Raw genomic sequence first — 13,748 nt, forward strand, 5'->3', positions numbered from 1 at the left:
AATTGCTTATAAGTAAACATCAACATTGCAGGGCCTCATTTGCTTGTAAGTAAACTTACACATTGCAGGGCCTCATTTGCTTATAAGTAAACATACACATTCCAGGGCCTCATTTGTTTATAAGTAAACGCACACCTCTGAGCCACACATTTCAGTAGAGGGAATACAATTTCAATAATAATAATTTTGCCGTTCCAGCATGTTCGTGTTCACGTGGTGGGTCTGTCCGAGATGATTGTGAGCAGATGACTGGTCGATGCGTCTGTAAGGATAACGTCATGGGCATGAAATGTGACTTGTGTCCATCTGGGCAGCTTATGGGTCCAATTGGATGTAGAGATGGTATGATTGTTCACTATAAATACTGTATTGCGCAAACTCACATGCACATTATTAACAAATTCTAAAAAACAGCAGCAGCATTATGACACCCAAAATTACACAAAACTCATTTAAAAACAAATCAATAGAAATCCAATTACCGGGTAAAATTTAAAATATTTGTCAAAAAACAGGTAACATGGATAGTTTATGAAATATAGAAAATAACAGTTGGTAATTATACAACATAACAAAGCATTTCAGACAATATATTATATGTCAATTATAGATTTGAATAGAAAAATGGTACTTTGTTTGAAACATCTGGTTATATTTAATAATTACCAAGGATTACGATTACTACTATTTTATATATATATATTTTACATGTATATTTGTTGGTCATCAATTTTACAATTCATAAGAAAGCCTTCAAATTTCAGATATTATAGAAGGCCTTCAAACAAGTATAGCAGATAAAAAAAATGCAGCATTCTGTAATACGTTAACTAATCAATTTTTGTTTTCAGTGGATGAGCCCACCAAAGAAACTGGCACAGCTTGCCATGAATTGGTATGCAGTTATGGAGCTATATGTGAGATTATGGCTGACGGTACGGCCCAGTGTAGTTGTCCCTCGTTGTGTCCTGCCATCTACACTCCTGTGTGCGGCACCGATGGTCAGACGTATGGTAACGAGTGTCAGATGTTGATATTTGCTTGTAGATTGCAGCAGAACATACAGGTGGTTAATACAGGACCTTGTGAAAGTGAGTACAGTCGATGTACTTCATAGTCTGTATCTTGACTCAGTTGTCTAATGTGTATTGTTGAATATCTGTATGCCATCTCGAGCTAGCAACACATAATCTACTACATTTAACTATTTAGAATTTGCTATTAGAAAATAATGAAGTTCATGCATTTCATTATTAATTTCAATCACCAATCACATTAAAAATTTTTCTGAGGATGACATGTGATCTACAATCATTTCTCACCATTCACGCTATCACATGCAATTTGCATTGTGTTTCAGCTACCTTGGTGACCCCGACAGTACCCATTGGTGGTTGTGTGATGTCTCGTTTTGGTTGTTGCCCCGATGGTGTCTCAGTAGCCCGTGGACTTGATAATGAAGGTTGTCCAGGTATGGTATTTATGTAATGTTGTGCACAGTAACAACTCATCCAGGAATTGGATGGAGTGTCTCACGTCTACATGTTGGGTTAATTTTTTTAGAGCAACATCACCTGATTAAAATATCACATGACTGTAATCACCTGATTTCTACTGACGTTGTGTTGGAGTGGGCCGTGGTGGATCAGAAGTTTATATCACTGTGCGAATAAGTTGACCTTTGACCTTTGACCTTTGAATGCGAAAGTCTGCTTTCACAAATTAAACCTGCATTAAGTTTTTCCAGATTTCTTCACAAATTTTGGTCAAATTCTATAGGAAATGGGATATTATATTTATTTGGTCCAGAATTATCGAAGAAATTATTAAAAAGTACAAATAAAAGTGCAAAATGTTGCCCCCAAATTTATTGAAAATGATGGCGTTGAACCATTGTTTGCCCATACCCATTGTTATTTCTATTGCACACAATTCTTAATGCAAATGGGCCATTCCAGTTTATATCTGCACCCCCCCTGTTGATGAGTTTGTGTGTTTACTTCATACAGGGTATAATTTCCATGGGTGTATAAGTCATACAAAGTTTTATTTCCAAATCACCATTCACCATACAGTAATGGAAATCCAAAACTATAGGTCCTACTTATGGTGTTGATGAGTTCCTTTGTGACACCATACAGAGTAGGATTTCCAAATATAACTCTCATCATATGCTAATTTACCAAGTTCAAAATTTTATATCTGATAAAGGAAATCCAAACTAGTCCTGATTCACGGTGTTGATGAGCTCATTCGTCCCACCATCATTATCTATTTCATACTGGTCCAATACAGTCAGAATTCCAAGTTTTTTTAGTCATAGAGTGTTGGAAATCCAACCCCCTCAACCGGTATGTGGTGAGATAAACTAGGCCATATTTAATTTAGTAGCCATAACTGCCTGGATTTCCAGAATTTTTTTTTCCATACTCGTCTGGATTTCCAGATTCTGTTTCTCCATATACAGTTGGAATTCCGGGGTATTTTCCCCATCATACAGTGCTGGAAATCCGACCTCATCAACAGGGGGGGGTGCAGATATAAACTGGAATGGCCCAATACCATTAGGCTTGGTTTTGCTGGATGGCTTTAATGAAATACTGATCTTTGAAATTTCATTTATTTCACCTCCCCTATATTTCTACTTTGATTTCAGATGGTTCGTTAGCTTGTCATAGTGTTCCTTGTCAGCATGGAGGTACATGCCTCAATATTGATGCTGCACCAGGCTACACCTGCCAGTGTCCAGCTGGAAAAGGGGGTCCGGTTTGTGCTGATGGTAAGTAGGAAATTGATGATTTAATAAAATCATGTGGCAGTGACAAACCACCACCAATAATCATCAAATCACTATTACAAATATATAATTCGTGAAATCCTAGTCTATTTCTTGTTCTAGCGATGCTTCATGATACATATAGATTTCAAAACCAGATTGTATTTGTTGTGCATGTTAATCATCTTATTTGCATACTAAATGATGTTTCCTCTTTTATTTCTGGTAATAATTTTGTGTGCATGTTTAATCATCTAATTTGCATACTGAATAACTAATCTTGTTTCTTTTATTTATATTACAGATGTTGTTTTTTATTTGCCGTCGTTTGCCGGTAGCTCGTACTTGGCGTTTGGCAAAATGAAAGGATTTTTTAGTGTTGATATTCAAATGGAATTCCGGACTCTTACTAATGATGGTTTATTGCTGTTTAATGGTCAAAAAGAAGATGGGAAGGGGGATTTTGTTTCGGTTGCGATTAGAGGAGGATTTGTTGAATTCAGGTTTGTCTGCCTGTTAGCGCCCTCTTGTGTCTGCATTTGAATACTTTTTTGTGGCGTAATGATTGGGTAATTGTATTTTTGCTTGTATGATAAAAAGCTTGTATCAAGTATTTACAATTGTTTTCATCTTTCTTAGGTATGACCTTGGCTCAGGCACTGCAACATTGAAGAGTATGGTTAAATTACAGATGAATCAGTGGCATCGTGTACGTGCATCCCGTAATAAACGAGACGGTGAACTGAGCGTTGATGATGAGCCAGATGTGACTGGGGTCAGTGCGCCTCGACTGAGTGGTCTGAATGTGGAGCAAGATCTCTTCATCGGTAGTGTTCCTGACGCTCAAGAAGAGTAAGTCAGATCTGCTTGAAATCATATTATACCGTAATTTCTCATTACGCAATCAGATTTAATTCTCAACATTTATTGTGTATTCATGTACATTTATATTGATCCATTTTATGGATTTGCAAAGTGACAATTATGTTGTTTCACATTCTCCTACAGCATAATGAACGAGATCATTTCTTTTGTATTTATTTCATGGTATGACTATCAATGTACATGTACCATGAATACATTTGAATCATTCTTCTTCTTTTCAGGGTGTTTGGCCGCGTTGGTGTCAGCGGTGGATTCATCGGGTGTTTGAAATCTTTACGTATAAATGGCATCCGTTATGATTTAGAGTTTCCAGGTCCTGATGTTTTGTATGGTAAGCATGTTGGTGAATGTGGAGAGAACCCGTGTACTGCTCATCCGTGCAAGAATGGTGCCGAGTGTATAGCGCTTGATGCAGAAATGTACAAATGTATCTGTGTTGATCCGTATACAGGTAAATATCTTGTTTATGTTTATTTATATATTTTTTTGCAATTCTATTAAAAAAGATGCAAAGTAAGTAATGTGACAAGTTCTAATTTTGGGTAAAACTTGGTGGCGACAAACTAGATAAATAAACTGGGAATTAAAACGCTTTTTTTTTTTCATTTTTTTTATTTATTTGTTTACCTTACATCTAATGAGTATTAAGTGGCAAGTTACTATGTCTGTTATCATCGTTGTTGTCATTGTTAACAATTTCTTGTGGCCAGGTTAACTCAAAAAATATTTGTCAAATCATTCTCAATTTTGTGAGCATTTCATCAGCATTTTTTTCCAATTGAATAATTAAAGTTGGGATAAAAAAAGTTTCATTAATATTCCCCTAAGAGGTCACTATATAACTATAGACCTGAGAAAGAAGTCTGTGATATATGATGTCAGGTGAGCTTTCTTCTATTTAATACACTGATTACTGTAAATTAATTGCTATTTTTTTATACTTATTAGTCCCCGTTCGGACGCAGTCCGAAAACGGGGACTTATGTTTTGCCCTGTGTGCGTCCGTGCGTCCGTGCGTCCGTGATCACCTGTATCTCGAACATGCATGGACCGATTAAGTTCAAACTTCACTCATACATCACACATTATATGGGACATATGCACATGCATTTTTTTCATGATCCGATTAACGATAGCCGTATAGCGGCCATTTTAAGGCCGAAAATGCATCAAAATCGCACATTTTCACCATTCCGGACCCGGATCTCAGTTATGCATGGATGGATTTTGTTCAAATTTGGTACATACATTAAACATAATAGGACCTTGATGCACGTCATTTTTTTTTTGGATCGGGTTCGAAATGGCCGACTGGCGGCCATTTTGTTTTAAAGAATTCAGTTCTGGATCCGTATCTGAGACATGCTTGGATTGATCGAGTTCAAACTTCACACACACAAGGTACATCATGTCACAAATATGTATGTGCATTTGTTTCATGATCTCATTAACGATAGCCAAATGGCGGCCGCTTTAAGGCCGAAAATGCATTGAAATCGCACATTTTCACCATTCCGGACCCGGATCTCAGTTATGCATGGACGGATTTCATTCAAATTTGGTACATACATTAAACATAATAGGACCTTGATGCACGTCATTTTTTTTTTGGATCGGGTTCGAAATGGCCGACTGGCGGCCATTTTGTTTTAAAGAATTCAGTTCTGGATTCGTATCTGAGACATGCTTGGATTGATCGAGTTCAAACTTCACACACACAAGGTACATCATGTCACAAATATGTATGTGCATTTGTTTCATGATCTCATTAACGATAGCCAAATGGCGGCCGCTTTAAGGCCGAAAATGCATTGAAATCGCACATTTTCACCATTCCGGACCCGGATCTCAGTTATGCATGGACGGATTTCATTCAAATTTGGTACATACATTAAACATTATAGGACCTTGATGCACGTCATTTTTTTTTCGGATCAAGTTCGAAATAGCCGACTGGCGGCCATTTTGTTTTAAAGAATTCAGTTCTGGATCCGTATCCGAGACATGTCTGGATTGATCAAGTTCAAACTTCACACACACAAGGTACATCATGTCACAAATAGATATGTGCATTTGTTTCATGATCTGCTTAACAATAGCGGAATGATGGCCATTTTAAGGCCGAAAATGCATCAAAATCACGTATTTTCACAATTCCAGAACCGGATCTCAGTCATGCATGGATGGATTTTGTTCAGATTTAGCACAATGTGTTGTACATATGCAGGTGCATTTCGGTCATGATCTGCTTTGAATGTATATGTCACTCAAATATGAACGGAACGGGGACGTGTCATTGACAATGACTTGTTTATTTTCACTGAAGGAGTGAATTAGTGAAAGTAATATTCAACACAAAAATCAGTGAAAATAAACTTCATCCAAAACGTCTTTTCATCAGAGATGATTTTCAGTTAATTAAATATTTTACAGTGAAAGGAATAAGTCGATTAGCGCATTAAGAAGGCGGATCTAATTGTGATTGGAAATATATGTGACCATTGTATGTTCACTCTAGGTCCTGTGTGCGGTGATACGTTGGTAGATCCTTGTGATGGTAACATGTGTGCAGAGGGGTCAACATGTAAAGGTCTGACTGATGGCGGGTACATGTGTCAATGTCCACTTGGATTTGAAGGCGACATGTGTCAAGATGAAAGTGAGTATAAAAACCATTGTCCAAAATTAATTTACGTAGTTCTGTCTTTATATGCCACGTGATCCCCAAAATGATTGTGTGTTTCAAAGATTTAAGGAAACTATAGTAATACTGTAAAATCATTTATCTTTATCAACATTTATTTTCACTATTAGGATGTTTTCTCAGTATGTTTGCAATAGACTTTATTTTGTATTTTGTATTTTTCCCTCTCAAATAATGGTACATTTCCTGTCATTGCGTCCACTGCTTCCCAGATCTATGTAACCATGGTATTTGGAACAGTGCATGGGATGATAGGGGAGAATGGAACATTATTTGAGGGGCAAAAACAAGTGGTTCTTTTGCTTTCAAACGCAATTTGCATCAAAACTGTAATACTACATATATTATTCTGGATTTTTTCAAAACTTTTGATCAATACCTGCAAGCCTGTGAAAGATTATGTCTGTTTGGTGCAAAATTGACAGAAAGATTTTGACAAAAATAAATAAAAACTTTTCTTCAGACCTTTGGCAAGTATAAGTACTTTTAATCAGGATTAAAATCTCCTCGGCTAAAAAATGTATTTTTTGTTTGTGCCCCGCAAATAATAAAGTTCTGTATAATAAACCTTAAAATTGCATCATACCGTACTATTTTTTTCTTACTACTTTTTTGTTTTTCCAGTTCTTGTTGAAGGGCCATTTATTCCAGCATTCCATGGTAATTCTTTCATTGAGAGACCAGGGCTTAATGGTCAATACGGACAGCGCATCGAAATCATGACAACATTCCTGACTAAGTCACCTAATGGTATGATATTCTACAATGGTCAGCTGACAAACGGCAAGGGAGATTTCATCGCACTCAATTTGGTGAACGGATTTCTAGAATTTCGATATGACCTTGGGTCAGGAGCCGCTGAAATCAGGTCAGTTATTAAAAAAAAAGATGCTGGGGGGTCTGCCGTCTCTGATCGCTTTTTTGTTTACAACTTTGAAATTGTTCTGTATACCTGAACTAAATTTCAGTACAACTTGCAAACAATTTTAAATATTTTCTGGACATAATTTCCTAATTGCACAATTTTAGAAAAAAAAATAAAAAAAAGTTTGAAAAATAAGTGTCTTAGGTGTTCAAAGTTGACTTCAGAGTTTAAGTCAATCTTGGCTTTAATGGATCAAATTTATGAGAAGCATTGAATTGCAGTAACATGTATACAAAACAGAAAGTAGTGCCCTCACTAGTTCAAATAATAAATTATTTTGTTTGAATACCATTTTGCCTGAGAGGGCAGTGCACTGCAGATCTGACAACAGAAATTGTAGTGTGATGACAAATACCACTGAAGTTAAGGGGCATCTTTTGTTTGTTTCCTTAACTTTGGTGTCGATAATCATCAGGTTACGCAAAGCATTGTAACCTCTTTTTACTACAAGGCTTATAGGAATAGTACAAGTTAACCCCTAATCTAAATAATTGATTTCAACGACTTGCATATCTCTTTATGGCTTTGCTGCATTTATCGAATCCCAGTACGTTGATAAGAAATATGAATGTATTATTTATGTTAATTCTAGTTTTTGCCTATATCATTTTTTTATTTGATCTTAATGCTGAAAATAATATAATATGGAAAATGCATCTTAAATAATGGAACATGTGAACCAAAAAAAATATTTGTTGAAGTACATCAAACTCACACGGTGAGTGTTGATAGGCCTTGCAAAATTTGGTTAAATTGTTTGTTTTTTCAAAAAGGCCATTTTTGTCTTGTTTTTTTATTTGACAGCAAAATTAATCAATTTGTCACTGTGCCATGGCGAAATGTTTTTTTTAGGACTTACTGATGATTTGTTTGTAATAGAACAAAATGCAGTCAGTCGTTTCCAGGAATGGATTGTTTTGTTAAGCCCTTCAATGTGTCGCCTTTCACAAAATAGTCTCCATGCTTTGTTCATCACCTATAATTAATACCTGTGTAGTAATGAGAAATTATTTAAAAAAAAACATGCTATGACCGTCTGTCACATACGCAGATAAAAACTTCCCCTCTTTAATCTTGCTAGGTATATAATCAACAGAACTGTGACTTTTATTCTCCAAATTATTCAATGGACAGATTTAATTTTAATGTCAGTCCCAGACATGATTGGTTTTATTCAGTGATTAAATCTGAATTATGCAGACTTCTTTTTCTGATGAGTTTTTTGGATGATTATTATAATAACTGTAAGTTATTAACATTGAATGGGTTCTATAAAAAAAAAAAAAACTCAAATGTTTTTAAAAATGTTATTCTTTCTTTGCACAGAACTGAGTCAAACATGTGGCTAGTATTAGAACATATAGCCAGCTTTTATTATTGATAGAAGTTAGATGATTCCCTATCATTGCTTCTGATGATTCCCTATCATTGCTTCTGATGATTCCCTATCATTGCTTCTGATGATTCCCTATCATTGCTTCTGATGATTCGTGTTGACACTGATATCTAATACTATCCTAGGAGTGAAGATCGGGTAACTTTAGATGAGTGGCATCAAGTAAAGGTTATGAGGGACGGCAGAGATGGCGAAATGGTCATTGATGATCTACCACCAGTCACTGGACATTCACAGGTCAGAGGTCAATTAGTCTTTGCGAACTCTAGTTACAGATGTTTTCGTGTGTACTGATTGTTGCTGCACATACTGTGGAATAATTAAATCAGCCAATCCTGAACTCTCACAACACCAATCTTAGCCATTCATTGATCATCTGATTTCATTAATGCCACATGCTTAGGAATATTGTTTTTACTAAAATCTATAGTTCTATTCATGTTCCAGGGCCGTCTGGGGCAACTAAATCTCAAGGAGAATTTGTTCCTGGGTGGTACTGACGATTACAGTAAGTTTTCCAGAAAAGCCGGAATCACCAATGGGCTAGTCGGAGCTATACAAAAGGTAAAACATTGTGAAAATCTAAAAAGCTGAAAGAATTGAAATATTCAGTCAAGTCTTAACGGGGAACCCACACTGGATATTCCTTATAAGGTTGTATGCTGAAGGAACTAATAAGAGACTGCAAGGATAGTTCATTTTCCAAACATCCACCATCCATTGTGTTGCCATAGTGATGCATTTTCTCATACCACCTAGTCTGCCACAACTCGTATGTCGTTATGTACAAACTCGGCTGGCTTCATACATGTAGCTTGATATATTGCTAAATGAGATTGAAAATATGACAATTAAATGCATTTTTGATAAAGTAATGTTGCTTTTAGTTTAAAATTATTTTTATATTTGAATTTTTATTTTCACATTATGTTCTCTGCTCACTTTTTACCCTGTTTTGCATCACCAGTTGTGTCCTAGTTAATATTCTATTATTTCAGTAATTTATCTTTTAAAGGGCGGATTAGATAAAGGGTAAGCCTATAGGGTGACATTTGACTTGGAATTCTCATTGGGAAATCACACAAGACTGACTTTTTGGGATTCAATTGAGATTTCATTTTGAAAATTTGCTTAAAATTAAACATTAACCATGTAAAAATGCAAATTTTGACTGATAAATTTTTTATTTTGAAAACTGATAATTTATTTGTATATGTGTGTAAATTTTCCATTAAAAACAATCAGTTCTAATATCATTATGTTTACACACAAATTTGGTTTAGCAGATTCCACTTATCAACTAAAATAGCGGGATTATAACCCATGGAATATTTGGTGCGTTTACAGATATATTTGATAATTTTTTTTCATTGAATTGAGTTTAATTTGAAAATCACTTCACATTTTTCAAAATGTCTTTTTTAGAAAATGAGACAATGAGTAAACTATTTTTTCATGGCTTATTTCTCAGAGAATTAATTTCTTTTAATAAATTTGTTGTCTATATAAAATTAATAAATCATTGCACAAATTTATTTTACACACACATTAGTAAGATTTTCGACACGTGTCACCATCTACAGGGAGCCCTTGATAATCCACCCTTGGTTCTAAAATTTGTAGGCATATATTACATGCACTGTAATAATAAAATGCTTGGCACTCAATTGCAGTATTGTGTCCAGTAATACTTATCTAAACCGAACTCTGCGTAAAATAAACATTCATTTTCAGTTCTTCATACAAAATTCATGTGACCAGAAGCTCTTTAAAACATGAACAATTTCCTCGTAATGTTCGGTTTAGATATTTTCCACTATAACTATTTTTTTCACCTCCATGTTTTTCTGCTTTATTTTTTTTTTCCTTTTCATATCTTGCTGTTGTCACCATTATATAATGCGTGTTGTCTTCATTGTTGTTTTATTCATTATTTCCACCCTCCACTGCCTCCGTAGATGAGCGTACAGGTAAACCTTTATATCACCAACTATTTGAAAAAACAAATAATATTATTGTTAATAATAATTTATGTTTTTAATGTGTTTTCTGAATTAGAGGTTAATTGCACTTACTGTGTGTATTTATTTTACTCGTTGCCATTTCTGAATAGCTTCAAAAATAAGTCTTTCTATTGAAATAAACATTTGCGTCTATTGGAAATGTGCTATTAATAGAGTAAATACAGATTGTACGTCGTTACACATCACGACCTTGAAGTCTTATCTCAAACATTCAAAACCACTTTACCAGATATAGTTGTAAAATCCATGCTTGTAAAATTTGAGAATTTTAGTTTTCACCAAGGCTATGGAATTATTTGTATTCCTGTCTTGTATACTGATTTGTTTTTGGCTAGCAGAATATTATGCTACTTGATAATTTGTGAAGCGTTGTTTTTAAAAGCACTAAATGTCACTGATACAAATTTGATAATGCAATGATTGCACCTCTAATAGAGAAAACACAGCTGTAGTATTATTTGCTTCATTCACCAGAGGTGTGGCAATTTATAATCAAAGGGGTTACTGGGAAGTTTATTAACTTTGGTGTTGAATGTGTTGCTTACCAAGTGTTTACTGTGTTTTATTGTCTAGTGTTTAACACACATGAAGTGTGTTCACCCAATGTTTAATGCTGTTGCTTATTAACATGCTTGTGTTCAAAATGATCTGTCAGTGTTTATGTGTTTTATTAATGTCTTATGTGTTTATTAATGTCCCTGCGTCTCTTTCACTGAGTGTTCAACGCATTGATGTTCTGTGTGCTCACAAGTGTTTAAAATGATGTTCAATATATTTGTTGTATTTTTTTCCCGTGTTGAATTCATTACTGTTTTAACAAATTATTTGTAATATTTAGTACACCCGTGCTGATTGCAACTGCACGTTTGTCGTTCTGTCTTTCATATGTTGATTAATCTTGTCAGTGTTGTCTGTATTGTGTGTTTTGTCGCTGTTTAACAATATGGGTGTTCTTGAACATTTCAGTATTATGAAAAAAGATTTTAGTGCTTATCAATGCACATTCAAAAACCAACATTTAGTTAATATTTTCTATGAATGCCACTAATATGATTTAATAACTGATATCAAATTCATTATTATTATACATCTGTCCGTATGTTACAGTAAAGCACCTTTTTTGATTATGATTATGATAATCATACAAGCAAATGTCAATTTCAAATACAAATAATGTTCCAGTAATATTTGTATATTTGTTAAGACATCTTAATCAAAAGTGAGACCTTACCTAATCTGATTAAAATCTGATTTAGTCTCTGATTACTTTAGATATGTAATAAATACAATTATTATCCGTCGATGTACATACCTCAAACTATATTTCATTAACTACCTATGCAAATCACATTCAAATCTTGCCGAGTGAGCAGCCTTTCAGAACTTATGTTACACACCCACTTTAAATGGTATAGCCCATTTTAATACAGCGTTTCAATTGGCTGATGAGAGCAGATGAGAGCTGTCTTAGCATGATTCGTAGTTAATAATTGATTAAAAGAAGTTTGCGGTATGTATGCCAATGGAATTATAAAACCATTGACCATCGATTAAAACAACTTACATCGGATTGAGATCAGATTAGAATCCTGCCCATATTACGAAAGATGTATAATAATAAGTTTATAGGAAGATGCAGCAAAGTATGCACTCAGACAGCCCAGGGCCACATTTGTCTCCATTTTGCATTGGTGGATAAAGTCATGGCACTGTCTTTGTGCAGAATATGCGAGGCACTCGTAATAACTTCACATTTAACATTTTCACCACTGGTTCCCTCTTTTCATCACAAATTCACAAAGTAGTCCTTCAGAAGATTGGGACAATAATAGTTGATTTTTGTGAGTAAAAAATGAAAGTTAACTCAAATTTGGTCTGTTAGGGTTCATTTCCAGAAATATTGAAGAAAATGAGAAAAAAAATTTGGCAAGATAGTCTAGTTGTGAAAAGGTTAACACAACAATAATCCATTACCTAATGATCTACATGTACTGTAGAATAATTATTATAATGTGGAATTTAACATTTTTTGTGGATGTGAGAAAATTATATCCAAAAACAATTTTTGTTATCTTGGTGCGTCAAATCATGAAAATAATTTACAGCATTTTACCTAAATTCTGGTTTTTAGATGAATCCAGTAAAAATAACGTAATTAACAGTGTTAGTCTGAAAATTGACTTTCAATTTACTTTTACCATTTAAATTATTTTACTGACAGATTTCATAAAAATCATGTATTTACCATACCTTGTGCATAATTATTCATTTCTAGCTGATAGCTTCTTTGATCAGAGATTACTAACAGTATTACGTGTGCCAGACTTACACATCCTCCCTTTCCAGACCACCAGCATCAAAGAAAAATGCCTTGGGATGGTGGAAGTCAGGTTTACATAACAACGTTTCGTCTGCTGTAATATTAAATATGTCAGTTCACACCTAGGCATGTTTTCTCATATACGTAACTTAATGTTGTTCAGCGTTATGCCAGAACTGATTTTTGTGAAATTGGTCGTACCGTAGTTTTGAAACTCCATACATAATGTACACAAATTGATTGACCAATCATGTCTTGTGTATGATCCTCCAGTTGTTACAATATACCGGTAATGTCTGATTTCAAATTTAATCAACATTTCAAATTTTCTATTCTCTAATTCTTTATAAATGCTGGCTGTAATTTGTTTAATTTTATCGCTGTAGGCGATATTTATATTTCGTCACCAGCTGCACTCTCTGAACTACACACGTTAGATGTCAGCTGTACATTTCTGCTATCTAATCGTTTGTGAGCTGTTCGAAAAAAGAAATATTTTGAGCACGACTTTTCACGCAAGTCTCTGTGACTCTTCTATATAGTCTGAATTCCCTGATCACCAAAATTTATGAAAGCTGGTTCATGTCGAGTTAAATCAGTTTACAGATTTATCTCCAATAAAATTGTCAAATTTTGTCACAATTTGCCGCTTGGGTGCCATTGTCAACTACACAATTGTAGTTCTCCCTTCTCACATGAAGTGTCAATAAAAACAATA

At 34.6% G+C, this 13,748-nt stretch overlaps 1 protein-coding gene and 1 long non-coding RNA gene across 3 annotated transcripts in view; one reads left to right on the forward strand and one right to left on the reverse strand.

Moving 5' to 3' along the window:
- The window catches only part of LOC100378478 (agrin), a 108,705-nt gene that overhangs the window by 82,580 nt on the left and 12,377 nt on the right, over nucleotides 1-13,748 (forward strand). For both annotated transcript variants that reach the window (XM_085508673.1, XM_085508674.1), the window contains exons 14-24: nucleotides 199-342; nucleotides 852-1,091; nucleotides 1,361-1,471; nucleotides 2,657-2,779; nucleotides 3,081-3,279; nucleotides 3,416-3,628; nucleotides 3,883-4,112; nucleotides 6,180-6,320; nucleotides 6,990-7,233; nucleotides 8,812-8,923; nucleotides 9,134-9,250. In XM_085508673.1, coding sequence (XP_085364799.1) covers nucleotides 199-342; nucleotides 852-1,091; nucleotides 1,361-1,471; nucleotides 2,657-2,779; nucleotides 3,081-3,279; nucleotides 3,416-3,628; nucleotides 3,883-4,112; nucleotides 6,180-6,320; nucleotides 6,990-7,233; nucleotides 8,812-8,923; nucleotides 9,134-9,250 — 1,874 coding nt within the window. The remainder of the gene's footprint in view (nucleotides 1-198; nucleotides 343-851; nucleotides 1,092-1,360; nucleotides 1,472-2,656; nucleotides 2,780-3,080; nucleotides 3,280-3,415; nucleotides 3,629-3,882; nucleotides 4,113-6,179; nucleotides 6,321-6,989; nucleotides 7,234-8,811; nucleotides 8,924-9,133; nucleotides 9,251-13,748) is intronic.
- LOC146733901 (uncharacterized) overlaps nucleotides 10,529-13,748 on the reverse strand; it is a 90,246-nt gene continuing 87,026 nt past the window's right edge. The window contains exon 2 of the long non-coding RNA XR_014931753.1: nucleotides 10,529-10,676. This is a non-coding gene — a long non-coding RNA (uncharacterized LOC146733901). The remainder of the gene's footprint in view (nucleotides 10,677-13,748) is intronic.

Source organism: Saccoglossus kowalevskii, chromosome 15 (genome assembly GCF_978046115.1).
Source record: "Saccoglossus kowalevskii chromosome 15, keSacKowa6.1, whole genome shotgun sequence".
In the NCBI taxonomy this organism is placed as follows: Eukaryota; Metazoa; Hemichordata; class Enteropneusta; family Harrimaniidae; genus Saccoglossus; species Saccoglossus kowalevskii.